Source organism: Sardina pilchardus, chromosome 15, assembly GCF_963854185.1.
Source record: "Sardina pilchardus chromosome 15, fSarPil1.1, whole genome shotgun sequence".
NCBI lineage: Eukaryota > Metazoa > Chordata > Actinopteri > Clupeiformes > Clupeidae > Sardina > Sardina pilchardus.
The window spans coordinates 8,780,637-8,802,376 of NC_085008.1; the positions used below are offsets into that span (position 1 = coordinate 8,780,637).

General features: G+C 48.6%; 1 protein-coding gene across 1 annotated transcript in view; it reads right to left on the reverse strand.

The window, feature by feature from the left end:
* The window catches only part of szt2 (SZT2 subunit of KICSTOR complex), a 114,601-nt gene that overhangs the window by 70,517 nt on the left and 22,344 nt on the right, over positions 1–21,740 (reverse strand). The window contains exons 26-47 of the mRNA XM_062556676.1: positions 21,030–21,231; positions 20,227–20,274; positions 18,256–18,380; positions 15,759–16,026; positions 15,113–15,284; positions 13,827–13,919; positions 13,580–13,658; positions 12,909–13,277; positions 12,000–12,138; positions 11,525–11,638; positions 10,941–11,010; positions 10,433–10,618; positions 9,884–10,141; positions 9,162–9,528; positions 6,937–7,011; positions 6,007–6,145; positions 4,711–4,837; positions 4,130–4,250; positions 2,708–2,860; positions 1,850–1,952; positions 1,464–1,578; positions 850–937 (exon numbers count right to left, since the gene is read on the reverse strand). Coding sequence (XP_062412660.1) covers positions 850–937; positions 1,464–1,578; positions 1,850–1,952; positions 2,708–2,860; positions 4,130–4,250; positions 4,711–4,837; positions 6,007–6,145; positions 6,937–7,011; positions 9,162–9,528; positions 9,884–10,141; positions 10,433–10,618; positions 10,941–11,010; positions 11,525–11,638; positions 12,000–12,138; positions 12,909–13,277; positions 13,580–13,658; positions 13,827–13,919; positions 15,113–15,284; positions 15,759–16,026; positions 18,256–18,380; positions 20,227–20,274; positions 21,030–21,231 — 3,411 coding nt within the window. The remainder of the gene's footprint in view (positions 1–849; positions 938–1,463; positions 1,579–1,849; positions 1,953–2,707; positions 2,861–4,129; positions 4,251–4,710; positions 4,838–6,006; positions 6,146–6,936; positions 7,012–9,161; positions 9,529–9,883; positions 10,142–10,432; positions 10,619–10,940; positions 11,011–11,524; positions 11,639–11,999; positions 12,139–12,908; positions 13,278–13,579; positions 13,659–13,826; positions 13,920–15,112; positions 15,285–15,758; positions 16,027–18,255; positions 18,381–20,226; positions 20,275–21,029; positions 21,232–21,740) is intronic.

The following is a 21,740-nucleotide window of genomic DNA, read 5'->3' on the forward strand; positions in this document are numbered from 1 at the left end:
GCACTGTTTTGACAGTGACGCAATCTAGCTGCACACAGCGAAAATTTGACCTCGCCGTGCAGATGGTGACTGTATCAATCCCTATGAGAAATGAGCCACTCTCCTACCAGAGCTATTCTCGGGCGTTCATTCATGAATGTATTTATTCCGTTTTGAAATGTGAGGAGCTTGAGATTTTCAGTTATAGTTATGGGAGGTGAAATACAGCGATGTGGATGGAGCACACAGACTGAAGGCTGAAATGGTGTTGCCCTGCTCAGTGCAAACTGATACAGTGCCCGCAATTTCAAGTTCAGATTTAGGGAATGGTGAGGAAAAGGCTTAAAGAGAGAGAGAGAGAGAGAGAGAAAAAAGTGCTTACGCAACTGAGGGAGTATAAAAAACGTCTGCATTAAGACAGTCTGTGCAGATCTGGTGGGAATGGGGTGACGTCATGGCAGTGGGGATTCAGAGAGGCGTTAGGGAGGAGCAACAGTGACCCCTAGTGGAAAGGAGTAGAAGTGCAGCTGAGGAGGCTGTAGGCATGCGCACTGAGCTGTGCTGAAATGAGTCAGCCATTTCATCCCCCCCTTTCTCCTCCCCCTTCAGGGCAAGACAGCTGGGAGTTGTAGAGGAAGGGAAGGTGTCGGGGAGTCGGGAGGAAGGTGGAGGTGTAGCGTTCGCTGAAAAAGAGAGGACTCCAAAACAGGAGGTGGGCGAAGCGAAGGGGGCGACAGATAGCAGGTGGCATGGAGCTGATCGTACTTCTTTGGCTGCCTATGGCACACTCGTTTTTCCTCTTTCATCTCCCCCTCCCCCTCTCTCTCTCTTTCATCCCTCCCTCTCTACCTCCCTTTCTCACTGTCTCACCTGCACTGCCAACACCATGCACCAGCAGGAGGATGTGTTTGTCCACTTGTCCAACCGGTCTGGAGCCCTCAAGCGAGGAGCGGGACCCCTGGAGAGTACAAACCACAATTAAAAACAAGGACAAACACATATGCGGATAGTCACGCGAACACACACACAAACACACACACAGACACACACACACAGACACACACAGACACACACAGACACACACAGACACACACAAATGAACATATGCATGCACGCACGCACACACACACACAAACACACACACACACACACACACAGACACACACACATAAGGCCAGCTCAAGGCAACATTTGAATGCGCGAGCTGGTGGGCCCATCCATCGTGAGTTTTGCATGGCCTCCATCGCCATCCCTCATCCTCTCCGAGGTAATTACAGAAGCCGCTCAGCTCCAAAATAAGGGACACTTGTCATTTGCTACCCTATAAAGCCCAAGGACGCGTTCCTGCTTTGTAAGCAGCAGGTAAATCATGCAGTCGCCGGCCATTTGACTTCCCCATCACGAGCAGGAATCAGAGCCCTAATGGCTCTTCAGGGCCGCAGTTGCCGGCTGCTTAATGAAAAATGACACCGGGGGATGGATACCGTGAGGTCCTCGGAGTAGAGGGGCTCCTGGCTGCGGGCCAGGCCCATAGAGCGTGCCATGTGCAGGTTGCCATCCAGGTCGGAGTACTTCCCCGTCTGGGACGTCTCGGAGAGTCTAGACAGGGAGAGAGAGGACGGAGGGAGGTTGTAGGACAGATGGGAAAAATATGGGGAACATCCATACATAGAAGAAAGCCAACAATTGAAACATGAATAAAGAAAGAAAGATAGAGAGAAAGAACAAAGAAAGAGAGCAATAAGGAAGGGACTAAGGGATAGAGGACTGGAGATATATGGTTTGTGCTGAGACAGCATTGCACTGCAGGGGTGGGAGAGGGATTTAAACGGATGGAGTTATCGGGACAGCCAGAGACGAGAGTGCTGACCTGAGGTAGAAGACTGATTTGGTGGTGCGCTCCTGGTAGACAAACATGTTCTTCCTGTTGACCACGCAGAAAGCACTGAGCACAGAGCGCAGGGCCTGGATGGCTATGAGAGATAGAGAGAGAAAATTAGCTATCAGGATAACTAGTTCTTTCTACAAAACTTTTTAACAGAAATTGTATCTGTTTGCATTACTGCTTTAAAAATGACTGCTAGAGTCATGCCTTCAAAGCTCATCTAGACTACATTTCATAACGAGAGAGAGAGAGAGAGAGAGAGAGAGAGAGAGAGAGAGATGAGCAAATAGGCCATGAAGAATAGCACAGTATCTCAAACTCCACTTTTTCCATCTTTAATGTGATTGAATAATTAGGACTGAGATCGCGGTCATCAAGACAAAAACTAGGATATGCTCAGAGTTGTGCTTTCAGACTCATCAGAAGTTTGTGAGGGAGAAAGTCTCAAGCATTAGCCAGTAGCTGCCCCCAAGCATTAGTGGTGGATTTCAGTGTGATAGCCCAACTTTAATTAAGTCCTTTAAACTTAATATCCCACATGAATGCTTTGCTTTTTTAACAAGACTGGACCATTATCTTCCTGAGACAATGTTAGTGGAGCTAACAGCCTCCAAGAACTTCCAAGATGGTTTGTTTTGGTGTAGAGAAGTGTAGATGCAATCCGCCTGCTGTCTCTTGATTGGTCTCTTTTGCCGCCACTCACCCATGGATACGCTTATGTTTGCTTTTTTGCTTTGTTTAGGTGAAAATGAAGGTGCTTGTCATTTAGAAGAACGGTAAGGGTATGGGTGTAGATGTAGGTGGCTTGCTCGTTCTTGATTAGTCTCCTGTGCTGCCACTCACCTCGGGACACGCCCATGTTGGGCCCCATCTTCAGTCGGGGGTGAATGTGGATGACCGTGCTCCACACCACATCACAGGCAAAGTGGCCCGGAATGAACTGCATGGTGGCCGCTAGGTAGTCTCGTGGCTGGTAGCTCTCATCTGCGTTATAATCTACAACAGAGTGACAAAGAGCACACAGAGCAGAATCAAACATTACCCGTTTTGCCTTGTGTTATATTCTATCTATAAAAGCACTTTTAGTTAGTTACATTCAGGCTTCTATCCAAAGCGGCAAACTAATGCATATTCATCCGTATCCGTATGTATCTTCATAATTGTAGGTGACAAACGCAGGACTATGATGTCAATGGCATCTCGTTCTAGCAGTTGAAACAGGAAGACCGATAACATCATAAAAAACAAAGAAACAAGAGAAACAACAATACTGAAACAACATAAAGTACGACAGTGAGCCCAAATGAGAGCCAGGAGCCCTGAATGGCTCCTCAGAGCCCTCTTTCCTCCAGGGGGACCCATTTCACAGAGCGTGCCGCCACATTATTGCTTTCAAAAACAAGTCTCGGCGCCATCTCCTGGATCCAATTCATTTACGGACAGTGAGGCGGAACAATCAGCGGTATTAGGAAATTACCCCGCCGATTGGGGCTTAACGGCCGCCATAAAACAGCGCCGGCTCAAAAGGGCTGTCAGAGGGGCTCAGGGGACAGGACAAGACCATAGCCTGGAGTCATCCTTCACAGCCGTCTGTCATGCATGCTCGCTCGCTCACTCGCTCTCCCTCTTTCTTTTTCTCCCTCTTTCTTTCTCTCCATCGTTCTTTCTCTTCCTTTCACACTCCCTCTCTCGTTCTCACTTTTTTTCTCTTCCTTTCTCTCTCTCCCTCTCTCACTCTCACTTTTTTCTCTTCCTTTCTCTCTCTCCCTCTCTCTCTTTCTCTCCCTCTTATTCTTTTTCTCTCTTTCTTCTTTCTCTCTCTGGTGTTCTCTCTCATTCTAACCTTGCCCGTGTCTTGGCTGAAACTTCCACTGAGACCTTCTCTCCTGTATTGATTGGCCGCTCACTGTCGGAGATGTATGGTGGAGGGAGGGGCCTTGAGTTTGGGGATGGTGAGAGACGGTGATATCAACTTGGGACTGGATCACAGTGGCAGGTACAAAACAAGGATCACAAGACTACACACCACTGACGAACCCACAGTCATTCTGAATGACTTAAACATGGATACACCATTGACCTTATACTTGCATCTGAATTGGCACTGCAGCTTAAATGTGTGTGAATGCACACATGAGAGCAGTGTATGGTTAGTGTATGCAACTAACCATACACCATGTACTGTGTGTACATTAAATGTGTCTCTCTCCCTTTCCCTACGTGAGTGTGAGAGTGTGTGTATGTGAGTGTATTCTTCTGACGTACCATCGGAGTTGGCCATCCTCTGTCTGTACAGGGACTCGTTCTTCCAGATGTCCTCCTCGCTCTCGGCCACCAGCAGGGAGTTGCACACGTGGCTGTCGTGGAGGTCCTGCAGCAGGAGGCGCTGTGGAGCAGGGAAGGGGACACCAGAGATGCTCATCACAAATACGGCCGATAAACAGACCATCACAGACTATCTACTAACGAGTGAACGATCAGTCACAATACAGCACACGTACGTGTAATACCGCCAAAGGCAATAACAACTACAACAAGAAAACAAAAGCAAATCTAGCACTAATCCAATCTTCACCACACCACTGAACAGTATTTATTGTGGCCCACAGTAGACAATGGCATCGATGGCTACAAGATGCTAAGACGCTCTAGCAGTGTAAGCTAGAGCAGAGTTGGCTTGAGTAAACTCTTCAAACGCCCTACAGGAACCAGAGGCAAAGCACTGTTTCACTAATAAAGTCTCTTCAAACCCAGAGACTGCTGGGACTCGCTTCAGCTACTTCCTGCCTCCCCGTCCCCCAAGTCTCTCCCCATTTCCTGCTGCCTGGCGCAGTGGAGGACTCTACCTGGTTAACGATGCGGCAGATCTCGCCGATCTTCCTCACGAGCAGCTGATGCAGCCTCAGGTACTCGGGGATCTCCTCCTCTTCCTCCTCCCCCGAGCCTCCTCCCTCCTTCCCCCCGATCAGGCTCCTGTTAGACGGGGAGCCGGGAGGGGAGAACCAAGACTCATTAAACTTCCATGCCGCCGCCGTGAATAGTGATGAGCGGAGTAAGTCATTTTCATAATAAATGCATGATGAATCGTTAAAACAATTACGCGTCGACTCGTTCACCCGGCCTCCAGCGCAACACCGCTCCTCTGGCATTAACCTGTCAAGCGAGATTGCAACAGCCACGAGAGTTCACGGGTTCACGTCCCGACGAGCTCAAATACGGATAAAGCGGAGAACTTACCCACGCTGTATAGGTAACCTGCACTGCAATGAGCTTTGACTAAGGGAGCCTGCTGAATAAATGAAAGCCAATTTAAAACCCCAATTGAAGATAAACTCTTTTTGGTGAAAGCTTGTTATTTGAATTCAACAGCCAATCAAATTACATTTGTCCCCTTTCTTTTTTTTTAAGATTATTTTTTTGGGCTTTTTATGCCTTTAATTGGACAGGACAGTAGAGAGAATGACAGGAAGTGAGTGGGAGAGAGAGTCGGGGTGGGATCCGGAAAGGACCACGGGGCGGGAATCGAACCCGGGTCGCCGGCGTACGGTGCAGGTGCCCCAGCCAGTTGCGCCACTGCCGGGGCCACATTTGTCCCCTTTCATGCGCCTGAAGCTATGTATTGATTGGCTAGAATACTGTAAAGCTCAATCAGACTCCCTCTGTTTGTTTCCCTTTTACAAAGCCAGGAGTTTTTGGTGTGCACAGCACACGCAGAACCCTGCAGGACCCCGAGGAGCAATTCACTGAATGTGAAAGTGTATTAAACTAGAATTGTTGACCACTCCTTTAAGCTCTCAAAAAGAATAACTGTGAATAGCAAAACAAAACTCTGCTAAGATCTATCTAACAGCCAGTGTCCCGTACATGAATAAATGAAAACAATTTCATCAAAGTTTTCTTTTAGTCTATACTAGGCTTAATCTATATACTGTCTGTGAAACTGGCTCTAAGTGTTAAGAGTAAATACCGATTTGGATGTTTAAAAGAACAACGACCCTGTGCACAGCCCAAGTCCCAGGTGTCGTTACCGCACGTTACCTTATTGGCGCAAACGACACATTTCGCTTTTGCTTCATCACGTTTAGCAGCGTTTTTTCACATGTTTTGATGACAGATTTGGATGCGATTGTGGACAACTGTACCTTGAGTGGGAGTAGACCTCCACCCGGTCCTGGTGGATCTTGAGCAGGAGCCAGAAGTCGGGCATGAGTGGACTCTGGGTCTCCTGCTCGTCCAGGGTGGGACTCTCGCACTCTGAGTCACTGCTCCCCCCGTCATAGCCTGAGGAGCACCAAAAGGCATTACCTTCAGTCATTACCACAGTAATGAAGCTGGATTGGAGACATTTAAATGCAGCCTCGCATTCATGTTTGACTGAGGAGAGAAGATGAAGGGACCGCTGGCTTGGAAACAGTGGGTTTTTCGAGGAGAGGTGAGGGAATCATTCAGAGATAAAAATTTAATTTGCACACTTTTTTCCACTTTCTTCCCCTGTGCAGTCAGTAAAGCAAGACGTATGTGGTGTACGGATTTTGCCTCGTCATACAGTTATTAATGTCTTTAACAAGTAATGGGGCTTAGAGGCAAAACACTTTGTGCAGACAGTGATACTGCATACTTTCAACAATTTCTATAACTGGGGAACTAAAACTGTCACAGTCTCTCAAAGTTTTTTTTTTTTTTTTGTAAAAGGTCTCCTTCATTGGCGTGGTATGCTGCCTTTGACTGGCAGGAAATCCGGTGAACCACTTTCTTAACCAGGCACCACACAAAAACAAGTCTGTGGATGATCAGTTTGCATGCCATGATACTGTGCAATATGGGCTGAACTAATGGAAAGTCCTAAAAGTCCGTAAAAGTTGGGCCTTGTTCAACAAATATGAGACCACTATGGGGTGTGGTTCATTCCGTACTATTCACTCCATACTATTCATTCCAAAACTAATGGATTCCAATAGTGCAATATTAATAGCTCAGTGAGCGAGAACCATCTGACAGTGGTCTGTGCCACGTTGTAAAATGTTCAATGTAGATAGCCTGTTTGCTCTGGCTAAGTGGAGGTGTTGTCCTACCCAACATGTCGGAGTCCAGGCTGCCCTGGCTGGACACCACACTCTGCACGCGACTGGGCCGAAGCTTCCCGCTGCCTGTGGAGAGATGGCGCAGACAGACGCCGATGTTAGGAAGACACAGGATTTCACTTTAGATGTACATTCGCATACACTGGTGCCAGCACTTAAAAAGAGCACTCAGTCCCACCAGATCCGTCTCTCGGAAAAGAAACTAGTCCCCCTACACAGAGTGCGAGTCACTACGCCACCGGGGCTAAGAAGTGGAGTTTAGCGTGAGCTGCTTCTGGTGTATTTCAGAGCCCATCAGGGCAGTGTGCTGCTACCACACGAAGAGGAGAGAGACAGGGAGGGAGAAAGAGTGAGGGGAAGTGGATGGGAGAGAGAGAGAGAGAGAGAGACGCAGACACATATTTTGTCCTTCTTTCCTAATTACCTCCGCCAAGGAGGTTATGCTTTCATCGGGATTTGTTTGTTTGTTTGCTTGTCTGTTTGTTCGCAAGATAACTCAAAAAGTAGTGGATGGATTTCAATGAAATTTTCAGGGAAGGTCTGAAATGACCCAAGGAGGAAACGATTAAATTGAGTTAGAGTGATCACCGTCTGGATCGAGGAGGCAGTTATGTTTTCGCATGGTGGAGGTCTGCACTCTCTGAGTGTTTTTCTAGTTTTATTATTACAGTACTACCGATACTACTTCTACTGTCTCTTACATTAATGCTTCTGCAATACTGTATCTTCAACCATGCCAATAAAGCTTATTGAATTTAATTGGGAGACATGGATATGGAGGCAGTGGAGGGTAAGGATCTGACTCTAAGAGATGAAAGAGGCAAATAGAGAGAGAGAGAGAGGTAAAGAGAAATAGGGAAGGAGAGAGACATAAACAGACAGAGAGGGAGGTTGACACAAATAAAGCGATGAAGAGAGACAGACAGACAGAAAAGGAGAGAATGCAACAGCGAAAGATGCGAGACAGAGACACACAGAGTGAAGGAAGGAGGGAGAGAGAGAGAGAGAGAGACAGAGACAGAGAGAAGGAGAGAAAATGAGAGAGAGAGAGAGAGAGAGAGAGAGAGGCAAGCAGAGCTGGAGGAGCTGGGCGAAGAGAGATGTGCGGTGAACCTGAAAGCTCACACTCTCCCCGCATGTCAACATCTGTTCCCATTTTGCCTCCTGCCAGCAGGTAATCCATACAGAGCACCCGGGAGAGCCAGCCGGCTCCCTCCTAGCTGCTGCTGCTGCCGCCGGTGCTGATGCTGCAGATAGTGCCACGGCAACAGTTGCCGCCGCCGCCACCGCCACCTCTTGCTGGAGGTCTCTGGAGGCAGGTGTTTTCAGCAAGTCACCGGCTGGATGGAGCACTAACTGTCTCCGGCACGACTTGCCGCGTTTAAAAAGGGCACCGTGCCCTTTACCGAAGCTCCGGCAGTTTGCTAGGGGCACCGTGTTCAGCGGGGAGCGCCGCTAACTCGCTGGCCCGATGCCACACGCTCACCGGCAGGCGTCACGGTAACAGGCTCGGCCCGTAAATAATACGCCGCGCTTCTGCTGGAAATGTGCTTTAGCGTAGAGGGACCGCGCCTTTCAGGAACTCTACGTCCCGTGGGACTTCTTTTCTGGGGAGGAACTCGGAGTCCTGATAGTGAAAACACTTAAGGAAGAAACAGAGGTGGTGGATGACAGCTGCTTTATAACTGCAGGTCCGCGCTTGTTTATAGCCCGCAGAACTCAAAGACCAGACAACAAAATGTCTACAAGTTTAGTGTTGCCATTCCCTCATATCAACTACGCACAAAGAAGCACAGCATTTCTTTTCCACTTCAATTCAATTCCGTTTCTGATTTTGACAGAGTTCCTTGTAGGATAAGACATCTACAGTATCTTACTCCAAATAAGCCTCACTAAGAGCAGCCAATGTTATTAGCATTCCGAGCTCCTTGCTTGTCTTCACCTTAACAACTTTACAGTGCCTATCCACTGAGAGGGAATAAATCCATCTCATTTAATCACTCATCAGTGGAGAATCTCCATAAGTAGTCAAATTGATTAACTCATATGTTTTAGATAGACAGGCCCTGCTGTAACACTATTGGCACATCTAGGAAATGGCCTCCTACAAAATTGAGTAAATAAGGCGATGCAGTTTGTTTAAACCAATAACCGATATTTCCAGTCAGCCTATAGACTCTCGCTGGCCCAGTGGCCCAGTGGCGTACTGTACTCACTGTGCGTGGTGGACTGCACGGACTCGGCCAGGCTGACGGCGGAGGGGGTCTTGGGGGGCGACGTGTGCTCCGAGGAGCGGTCGGTGCTGCTGCTGGCCTGGAGCTGCGCCGTGCTGCTGGTGGCCGAGCTCTGGGAGCGCACCTCCTCCGAGTCTGGACGCCCCGGGGCCTTCACCCGGCCCGCCTCCCCGCCCGTCTCAGGTGCGGGGAGAGGCTCGCTTGCCACCTCCCCTCCTCCTCCTCCTCCTCCTCCTGCTGCTCCTCCTGCTGCTCCTCCTGCTGCTCCTGCTGCTCCTCCTGCTCCTCCTCCTCCTCCTGCTGGGCTCTCCTCCTCCTCCTTCCTCTCCTCGCTGTGTGTCGGAAGGAGCTACAATACAGGGATGAAAAGAGAAAACAATGCAGAACACCTCCATTCAGAACTCCAAAGAAACTTGCAGCTCAGAATGTACAGTATTGTGCTGGTAAGTCTGATCCCTCAACACTGAAAGCACCTTCATGTAGAGAGAGGTTCTCCTACAGTACATGCATGATAATGTGTGTTTAACTGTATCCTTTACCAGGCACTCTAGCTGTACAGACGCATAGGATATTGATGGACTTCAGTAAGTGTACACTTTATGGTGCACTAGTGGATGTCAATGAGAAAAGTACATGTTTTTTTCTGTACTAGAAAGTCATGATTCTACATAACACAATGAAATGGATCTCATGAGGTGGCCTACCTCAACTTCCACCTCCCTGCTTTCCGCTTCAGCCTTGACCTCAGGAGCTTTGCGTGGGGAGCAGCTACTGGCCGGGGTCCTGGCAGGCTCCTCCGGCTCAGGGCAGTGATTGGTCTGCTCCCTGGAGTAGGCGGTGCTCTCGGAGAGGCGCTTGACCGCCTGGAGTCTTTGCGGGTGCAGCCGACTCAGGGACATGTAGTGGAAGTTCTCCTGCTCCCCGTTCAGCACGTACCCAGTGAAGGACAGGCGCCTGAACTCCTGCGTGCGTACACACAACACACACACACACAGACACAGACAGACACAGACACACACACACACACACACACACACACACAAACAGACACACAAACAGACAGACACACACACGCACAAACAGACACAGACGCAGACACACACAAATAAGACACACACACACACAAAAACAAAAATAGTCAGTACATGTTTATCTTATTGTTATCTTATCTTATCTTATTATAAGTTGGGTATAGATTGTGTCAATATGGCGTGTGCTACAGAGGGAGATGAGCCTGCGGCGTGCAGACAGACCTCTTTGAACTTCTCCAGCGACTGCTCGGGCCCGAACACAAACTGCAGGGGCACCACCTCGTAGTGGCACCGTGGGCGCCCACAGGAGCGGCACACGTGATTGGCCACCTTCTGCAGGGTGGACGTGTTGATGACGCGAGAGTGCCGTAGAGCCGAGACGATCTCATCCTGCAGCAACCAGCGGATCTGCAGAGAGAGGGAGAGGGAGAGAGAGGGAGAGAGAGAGAGAGAGAGAGAAAGAGGGAGAGAGAGAGAGAGGAGAGAGAGAGGGGGGGAAGAGAGAGAGAGAAAATGTAAGCAAAAAGAAGAGATATATTGAAGAGGACAGGGAGAAATAATGATCTCATTTACATGCTACCCCTACAGATGGACTTGTTATGATATATAAACCATAGAGACGATAAGGCATATGGATCCGAGCCAGGTGTTGACTTTTATTCAGCCATAACATTTAGTGATGTCGACCTCATTCCATGAGGACAGTGCACGCACGCACACACACACTCACCTCATCCATGGTAGCCAACACTGCCATTTTATGAGGGACAGGCAGTTTGGACAGGGGATCGCCAGAGACCCTGCAGAACATGGAAATGAGAGTATTTAAATTCAGCTTTGTCCATTTATATGGCACCATCAAAAAAAGCAGCCCTGTCTGAACGCGCGTCACAGAGACCGCAGCCTTGGAAGATCAAAGGCGCTGCCATTCACCAGAGCCTGACCAATCAGAATACTGTATAATGCGTTCAATCTTGGCATGCGTCACCCTCGGTCTCCCTCGCACACCTGACACCCTGCCCCAGAAGGGCCCTAAAAAACCCTCTCCATTCGAGCCTCTCAATCGCCCAGCACTCCCTCCCTCTAGATGGGAACGCAAGTCAAAACCATTAATTTTTCATATCAGCTCAACCATTTCCCCAACACTTGAGATTTTCACCAATAGATCTCTCCAGCCTGGAGCCATAGCCCCAAGCACTCTTCCTCACTCTTCCTCATATACACACACACACATCTCTCTTGTACTCTTCTTTCTCCTTCACCACAATCCCCTGAGCCGGTTCCCTCGGCAACCCCCGTGACCTGTGACCTTACCCGTCCATGCCGACGCCCCGCAGGTCCAGGGCCCCCATGAGCTCCTCGTCGGAGCGGTAGGACGAGGGCTGGGCAGGAGAGCGGTTGAGAGACACGCTGGACTCCGACGTGTACCTGCACACACACAGCACGGAGGACAGAGAGGCAGAGAGGAGAAATGGAGGGTAGAAGGGGGGAATACAGACAAAAAAAGAAAGAAAAAAAGAAGAAGAAAAAAAGAAGAAGAAATGGAGAAATGTATGAAAAAATTTAAGAGCGAAAGTGAGAGACAGACAGACAGACAGGCGGTCAGACAGACAGAGAGCGAGAAAGAGAAAGAGAGGCGGAAAAAAAGGAAAGAAAGAAATAAAGATTCAGTAAATGCACTCAGTCATGCAGTGAGTTTGTGCTGGCCAAACCCCCCCCCCCCCCCCCCCTCAGTCAGGTCATGCGTGTTAAGAGTGGATAATTCTGCTCTATTGATTCTGGACTTCACCTGTTATGATGGAAGTCTGAAGGGATGACCTCTATCTCCAGGGGCAGCGTCAGGACAAAGATGTCCAGTGTAACCGAAAGGTCGCCCAGGTCAACTGACTGAAGGGACTCTTTGTTCTCCAGGCAAGAAATAACCTCTCCTGTAAATAATGTAAGAGTCGGAAAGGGCAAATGAGACAAAAACATCTCCACAGCAACAGGGGCGACAAAAAAACCTGCGACAAAAGAGACACTTGGCGGGGCACATTCACATAATCACTAATCACTTAAGAGAGTTCACGCTGTCAAAACTTAAAAGACTCTCGAGCAGAGAAGCAATAAGATGTTAGCCCCGAAGGTGAGGCAAGCCAGTGTTTGCTAATGAGGAAATGGGATAATTAGCAAATGCCAAACGAGCGCTAAAGTGGCCGATTTGATCTGTCAATTCATGTATCTCTAGAGCTCACTGCAACAAACAAAAGCGGTACGAAATAAAATGATAAGAAAAGTTCAAATCAAAGCGTTTATGCTTGTAACCATGTGTGTATATTTTATTTATTAATTCATTCTTTAATTTAGCTGGCACTCTTATGCAGAGCCACTTAAAAGTAAAGTGATTACAGGGACTAAGGGTCTCAGGGTTAAGTGGCACAATGGTGGCAGCCCCAGGGATTGAACTCACGACCCCTCTGGTGCTTCATCTGGAGGCCCAAATCCCCACTAGCCCACGACCATATGTGTGTGTGTGTGTGTGTGTGTGTGTGTGTGTGTGTGCATTTGTGTGTCTCACCCAGGCAGGTGGGCAGTGTCTGGATGGGCATGGAGCCGTGGCTGTTGTGTGTGTGTGTGTACAGATGTGCATTTGTGTGTGTGTGTGTGTGTGTGTGTGTGTGTGTGTGTGTGTGTAAAGATGTGCATTTGTGTGTCTCACCCAGGCAGGTGGGCAGTGTCTGGATGGGCATGGAGCCGTGGCTGTTCTTGATGTTGACGGAGCAGGTGAGGTGGACGAACAGCGGGGGCATCTCGGGCTGCGGCCCCTCGGGCTCCAGGAGCGAGTCCCCGTCCAGGATGCTGAAGGAGTCCTCGTCCTGGTTCACCGTGTTGGAGTCGGACAGAGACTCGTCCTCGCCCCCGCCTCCTCCTCCTCCACCCCTGACCCCGAAGCCATAACCACCGCCCGGCCCCTCCTCCTCTCCGCCGCTGTTGCCCAGGGCGTCCATCCGCCGCACCGCCTGCTCCCGGTACTCCACCTCCAGATCTGTGTCGCTCTCCGTCACGATGCGACAGCCGGACATGGTCTCTGGGGGACGGGAGGAAACAGACGAGCTGACCCGGGCTGTGGCTCTATCTAGCTTTCGGTTTTGTTTTACGACAACCATTTACTTTCAGCACAAAGGACATTCATGCTCAAGCATGCGGTTATATTCTGGATCCTCAAGACTCAAGACACAGACTTGTAGTCTATTGCTGAGGCAGTTTCATTTCATTTTCAATTCATCTTCCTCCTTTTCAACGTGTGTACAGACAACAGTGCACTCTGTAGAAGTGGACAGAAGTAGAGGTGGAGTGGAGGAAGGTCGGGGTGCGCTGACCACTACTCACCGTCCTCCGTGGCCAGCTCGGCCTCCGAGACCTCCATCTCTTCGCTGGGCCTCCTCTCCTCCGCACACTCCATATCCTCCTGTACACACACACACACACACACACACACACACACACACACACACACACAGAAAGAGAGAGAGAGCTGAATAGCAGCCAAAGGCCAAGGCAGCAACAACAACAGCCAAAGATAGGTTAACAACCACCACCAGAAAGAAAGAATAGCAAAGTGCATTTGCACACACACCTCCTTCTTGGACGATGGTGGGCAGTAGAAGAAATAGTGTGGGTTGGAAGGCACTGTCTTGAAGTACTGAGCGCCGATCTCCATGAACTTTTCCTGTATCAAATTATGCAGGGGGGGCAAATATCAGCAGACGCATTTAACCATTAAACCACTCCATTCTTCTTGACTTTAGCTCCATGCTTTTCTACGTTGACCATTGACGTTGAGCACTGTTGGAAGCATCGACGTCAACAGTGGCAAAAACAACCTCCTTAAAGCAACACTAAAGCACTTTTCCTCTGTCGTGCACTCACAATTTGTTTATCCAGCAAATATCGATGTCCACAGACAAGATAGAGTATGTTGCATGATTTTATGCAGGTATGAAGAATTGTGACATCGAAGCAAGTCAAATTTGTAGTTCCTTACTTTATGTTTCACTCCATCAAACTACAGATCCGCGACCCGATCTGGTAAAGTTATATAGTGCGGTTATAGCCAATAGAGGGCTGCAAAGCGAACGCAGAAGTGCCTTTCACCCTGTTTTGAGTTGATCAACCACTGAAATTATTTTGGAAACACTATTTTAATGCACAAAAAACTCTTTAGTGTTGCTTTAAAGAGACATAAGAAACTACAAATTTGACTGGCTCCGATGTCGCAATGCATCACACTTTCATAAAATTGTGCAACATACTCTACCTTGTCTGTAGACCTCGTTATTTGCTGGATAAACAAATAGCGTGTGTGCGACAGAGGAAAAGTGCTTTAGTGTTGCTTTAAGCGGAGAGACCTTAATCAGAACCCTGCTCGGAAGAGGGGCATGTACCAGTGACCCGTCCCGTAACGAGACAGTGATGGGAAATGTGACGAGGCCAAGGGAGAGCCAGGGACGAGGGGGGAGAGAGAGAGAGGCTGGCAACACACACATGAGGGGAGCACAGGCCTGACATTCACATCTGGTTAGTCAGGAGTCCTGGATAATATGGGATATGGGCTGGAACTAATGATCGTTTTCATGGTCGATTAATTTGCTGTTTATTTTATTGATTAATCAATTAGATGTTTGATCTATGAAATGTCAGAGAATGTTGGAAAAGGCCAATCAGTGTTTCTCCTAAGCCCAAGATGACATCCTAAAAAACGCCTTTAAAAGATATTCAGTGCCAGAAAATCAAATATAAGAAACTAAAGTCAGAGAATATTACCTTTTTCCTTCAAAATACTCTGATTAATAGTGGGTAATGTTATTTGACATTTGTAACCATTTCTTAGTATAAATGTATTACCAAAATGGTTATAAGTACCTGTATAATCTTGTGGAGCTCTGGATAGACCTCGCACTTCTGCTGGGAGCTGAGAAGCGACACAGGGAACTCTGGGAACCTGGAGGTCTTCGGCTCGTCTGTGGCCAGGGGAGAGGTGGGCTCAGACGACCGGTCCCTGCTCTCGATCTCGCTCCCGTCCTCCAGCTCAACGCTGTCAGAGCAAACGTTTCAAAACATAAATGGGACGGCAAACAGCGAGAGACACGACACATCCCTGCTAGGCGAGTCGGACTAAAAATGCCAATAATCTTCAACGGAGACAATCTGTCTCCAGCAGCTGTGGGAGTAGCTATATGACAGGAGCCGGATAAGCTTCTATTTCATATCAAATGACCAATGTGTCACTCAATTGAAACCTAATGTGACTTTAATTGAGTGACCACTTAACTAAAGCTTTAATAACTGGGCAGTACAAATCTAATAACAAGAATGAATTAATTTGTTGCTCACATATGCAACAGAATAGCTTAGACTGATACCCTCTCCTAGAAGCCTGACTCAACAGTTTAAAAAGGTTGTTTAAATTCGGACCAACCGGATTTGGTTGTATTTGTATTTGGACCCATATTGGTGACCAACAGTGTCACTCAATGCACTACTCCCACACGATGGCTCTTGGGAGTACCTGAAGGAGGGGACCAGGGCAGGTCTTTCCCGGGGGCCGTCCTCCTCTGCCTCCCCCAGGATGAAGGTGGCAGGTCCAGTGGGGGGGTCGAGGGCCCCTGGCCCCGTGAAAGAGCGGTGGCGCTCCTTAAAGACGCGCACGTGGCCGCAGAGTGTCTGCAGGAAGGCCGTGATGTCGATCTCCTGCAGCGACTCCTCGCAGTAGTCCATGGTGGTCAGCACGTCCTGGGAGCTGATACCGTACGACTGCTGCAGGCTGCGGTACACACCTAGGAGAGGGTCAAAGGCACACACACACACACGCACACACACGCACACACACACACACACACACACAAATAATTAAGATTTGCACATTTCAAAATAATTTTACATCATGGATCATTTCACCAATAACACGGACAATAAGTACCACCATTTTAAAGTGCACTGCTATTGACTAAGTAGCACCCCACCACCAGACACGAACTCGTATGTGGTTGTCTACATGCTCTCTGTGATAATATAAGGCTCAAACATCACAATTCAGAATGGATGACAGTTTCCTCATCTGTGCCCTTTTCCACTCCTATATGTCTCTTGGCAGCCTGCTGCTAACTGTGTGTGTGTGTGTGTGTTTCCATGAAAGCTGCTCAGTGAACAGAAAAAGCCGCTCAGCTCACTCTGCCGTGAGAGCGTACACTTGCTAGGTGCCGTCGATGCGCCGCGCTTTGAATAGGGGGATCTGTCAGACTCTGTCAGCGACGTCGGCTGTTTTGCCCTGTTTGTCTCCTGACTGACGTTTACACACACGGCTTTGCTACACACACGCACACACACACACACACACACACACAGAACAACAGCGTCTGCGTTGACAGTTTAAAGACGTCTTTAATTGATTTGCCAGTCAGCAGAGGGGCGGAGGTGAGCGATGGGCTGTCGCCTCTTTTGAGGCCTGGTGCCCAACGCCGCCAGGATTATCAAGACGAGGGAAACATGGGAGTCGCACCAATGCACACATATACGCAACGCAACACACAATACATACTACACAACAGCATGCAGCCACACAGACACACCTCGCACACCTACATACACGAACATAGAGGCACACATATTTCCTTACTCCCACTCACATACAGACAACACAAAACCACACACACACACACAACAAAACAAACATCAACCTACTCTTGTACCCCTCTCTCACACACACACACACACACACACAGAGACGATTCCTCAGCTGCTCCCAAGGAGTTAATAATTATCTGGCTGTCTGTCTGCCCGCTGTAACAGCTGTGCTATGCCATTTTGCTGCGCCGTTGTGTGTGTGTGAGTGTGTGTGTGTGTGTGTGTGTAGCGGTTAAGACCAGCTCCCAGCGTCCCTGCCATTTATCTGTAATAGGCTCATCCTGCCTCCGCCGCTGTTAGGGGCTCCAAGTTATGAGCATATGCCGCTTTGCACCTGCATCACTTACTAACCCCCTGCTCCCAATCCTATAACAGACCACTGCCGCTCACGCTGCAGACACTCTAATGCACTTAAGCAGTCTGGGGTGACTCACACAAAATGTATTCTAATGTATTTAAGTATTTCACACGCGGTCGCCTAAGCGTGCAGCATAATCCAAAACTTAAAAATGCCCTCCGTCTGTACCCCCAAAAAATACCATTAAAAAACTTCAGTGTCTTAAGCCTCCTAATTCTAAGGCTTGAGTGGATTCTGGACAATGACTGGCATTAATCCTTGCTTGGCAGGGCCAGGCACTGCTAGACTACATCTTAGCTCAGGTTTCAATGGGATACAGTTTGGAAGCCCTCGGCTAAGACGCAGTTTGGAGTGGAAGGCAACATTTCTAATCATTCTAAACTACCTTCTTATGTACAGTTCAGAAGTAGTACAGTTACACACAAATTAGCATAATCAACCCAAATGAACTATTCAATTAAATTCAATTATATTCATTTACATTGCACCAATGTCAATTGACACTGTCGTCTTCAGGGAGCCAAAGCCCTAAAAGCCCTTGAGCAACTACTTATACGCAATTATTGCACACATGTATGTAACCTAGTTCAGCTGTAACACATATATAATACACAGATACACTACCGGTCAAAAGTTTGGGGTCGCTTAGAAATGTCCATTCCACTCCATTATAGACTGAATACCAGCTGAGATCACTCATTTTTTTGTGTGTTTTTTTTTTAAATTTAAATCAGGGCAGCAGTTTTCAGATTACATTATGTGCTTACATAATAATTACAAAAGGGTTCTCCAATGTTAACTCAGTTAGCCCTTTAAAATGATATCAGATTAGTAAACAGAATGTGCCTTCAGAACATTGGATGAATGGTTGCTGAGTGATGATGGGCAATGTAGATATTGCAGCCATGTTTGTCTACAACTGTTGGGAACATTTTTGCAATTATGTAAGCACATAATGCAATCTAAAAACTTGACTTGAGATTATGGTGCGATGTCTGAGTGTGCGTGAGTCTGGAGCGCTCACCTTTGACGAAGCTCTGGTGGTAATGCTCCTGCAGGAGGCTGCAGTAGTTGGCCAGCTCTTTGTGCTTGTGGGGGTGCATCAGCTCGGTCCAGGAGGGGGCGCTAGTGCGTTCCTGGGACTGAGACCTGAGATGGAGGTGGAGGTGGATATAGAGGAAGAGCAGATACACACACAGACATGCACACACACAGGAACATTCAAACACACGCACACACACAGAGACACACACACGCAAACACCATCAACCAGTGTTAGCCCACGCCAGGCTGAAAAACAAAAATCTTCTGCACCCCACATACCACCACAAGGAAGAACACAACTACTGTGATCCCTCTGGAGTAGGGAGACAGGAGGCAGCTGAAGAGGTAGTTAGCTTACAAACACACTCCACACTCTTTTTCTCTCGTTCACTCTCGCTCTGTCTATCTCTCTGACACACACAAACACAAACAAACACAAACACTCACACACACTCACACTCACACTCACACCCACACCCACACACTATTTCTCTCACACACACACACACATCATTAAAAAAAGAACAAGCTGTGGTTTCACTGTCGACTTGCTCGTTTTCCCCTGCAAAAACACAACTCACCCACGGGTTGTGCGCGGAGACCACAGTGCAGCTCATTTAAAGCCCGTTGGGCAGCACATTATGCATTCATGACTATTTAATCAATTTGGAGCCGCCAGAGGTCAAGACAAACACAGCAGACGAGCCAGAAGGCCAGTAAGAGGATCAGAAGCATGCAATTAGGTTCAGAAGCCAAAGCACAAACAGAAAGCCAAATTTTTACCACTGGAAATAAATACACGTCAGAACATACACGCAAAACTGCATTCGCACTGGATGATTATGTTCTGCTTCTGCAACTGCATTTGCTGGTGTCTGTGGAGTATTCATTTAGGAAGCTAATCATATTAGAGAGGTTTGATTGTAGTGTGTATAGGTGTCACCCACGCTGTCTATGGGAGAGGGAGCCACAGCCTCAAAAGGACCCAAAGAATCAGCAGAGAGAGGGAAAGTGGGATCGGATATCCTCCGAAAAACGGGATAGATCCTGACAGAGCCACTGTTTACATTTCAGACCCATGCAACATGTAGCCTAACACACGCCAGGGCATTCTCAAATCACACGGCCGAGAGAGGACGCCGCTGACATCCCATAATATCCACCCCCCTGAGAGACAGCCTACCAGGAGGTGAGAGAGGCCTTTGTTTTGGCAGAGGAAATGACTATTGACAGGACCCGAGGCCTTGAGGGGACATGCCAGGATGTCCAGCTGATTGCAGGAGACCAGAGACTACATGGATATACTTCCAGAGTGGCCGCCGTGACTGGCGGTGTGAAGGCCCTCGTTTTAATGAGCTTCCCCTAATAAGATCACAGTCGCTGGCAGAGTGGGTGCCAGGGCACATTTTGGGCCGGATTTCATTTAATAAACCCTCATGTCCTGTCCTGTCAATAGCGTTCGCAAGCAACGGCAGCCGTCTCTCCTCCAGTGAGATACTTCCTGCTTCCTGCACCCTGCGACCCCCCCGACTCCCCCCCCCCCCCCCGCCCAGCCACACAGACATCAGATCTGAGCCAAACACAAAAGGGGGCTTCCACAGGCCGAGAGAGCAGAGCACCCCCCCCCACACACACACACACAGCCACGCACCGCAGAACAGAACCGGCCCAGATGCGGGCTAGATCCGGCCCAGTCCAGATCCCGGAGGTTCTGCTCCCAGAGCCTGTGGAAGCCGCCCCTTTTTTCCACCCTGCCTCCCTCCATGAGCGTCACCACAACCTCCCCATCCCCCCACCCCACCCCACCCCACCGCGCCCAGCCCAGCCGCCACAGCCGCCGCAGCCGCCCTCCACCCACGCCTCCCGGCTCTGCTGCCAGAGAAGGTGGAGGAGCCGGAGGAGGGAGGGGTGGAGCGGGACAGGCGGGGCGGGAAGCAGAGAGCAGCGCTACCTGAACTTCATCTGCTGATACAGTTCCCAGGAGTCTGCATCTTGAGGTCTATTCTCACATCAAAGGGGAGAAACACAAAAGGCAAGAGATTGCAACGTTAGGACCATGTGCTTAGAACATGCTGCCGCCATCTGGCAGACAGCGACTAACACTTTGGGAAATAACACTGCTGGCACTTTAGGTGAATGTTCTCTCATCAGACATGAGCCGTGTCATAAATAGATCATGAAAGACACCATATCCTATCACTATTCATCATTAACGCTTGATGATACAACCATTCCTTTTACCGGAATTATTATTGGAAATTGTTATGACAAAATATCAGATTACTAAAGATGGCAATAAGCCACCTAGCTTCAGGCATTATGAAAATTGTCACAAATGATGATAATGATAATTGTACACTTGGCTGCCATTACGGGAAATCAATAATGAAAATGGACGTCAGTGCTTGGCCTCCGCCACAACATGATTATGCCATGGCTATGCCAGTCTCTTTAAGGAGGGTTCAGCTAAAGTGTCTTGACTTTCACGAGCTGGAGCTGCCTAATGAAAGCAGCGCCACAATGACATGCTGGGACAGGCTTTGTGAGTCACCGTTTACAAGTCTACTTCTCTGGGTGTAAATTTGGGATTTTCCATGGAAATCCAGCCTTTGACATGTGATTTAGGCCAGGATTAGGGATAATCCCTGCCTGGGAAACCAGTTCAAAGGGTCCCACACTGCTAATGTGCCGAGTATGGGGCTGGTCTGGTAGGGGTGGGGGTGGGAAAAGGGGGGGTGGGGGGGTGAGAGTTACCTGAGAAAGACGTCCCGTGGTTGGCGGCCAGAGTTGGGGTTGACCAGCTGCTCCTTCAGGGTGTCCAGAGAGCAGTTGTAGACGTAGACGGGGCAGCGGGGGCGAGCCGCATCCCCTGAGCTCTGCTGGGACCCCTGACGGCTGAAGGTGATGTGGAGGTCACGCCGCTGAGGCTCAGCAAACTGAACGCCTTCTCGCTCCTCTGTGGTGCACAGGAACACACACACACACACACACACACACACACAGAACTGAGTTCCCACACACAGCTTGGAGGGACAAAGATAAAAGTGGGGGGTTCAAAAGAAGATATCAAAGAGATGAAGAGATACTGGTGGTGACACAGAGAAAGCCTGATGGAGAGTCTGTACTGAAAATACCACAGACGATAGACATTAACTATATATTACTAGACCTAGACTATATATTTAAACCTTCTTTGTCATCAACAAACTGTCCCCATTCCGACTAAACAATGGATATAGTATGCCAACAGATCTGCCGTATGTATTTACATCTAACCTTGGAGATCTGCTATGTTTATTACCTTCCCCAAGGAGGTTATGCTTTCATCAAGGTTTGTTTTTGTTTGTCTGTCTGTTTGTTTGTTAGTTTGCAAGATAACTCAAAAAGTTACGGATGGATTTTGATGAGATTTTCAAGAAAAGTCTGAAATGACCCAAGGAAGAAACGATTCAATTTCACGATCAC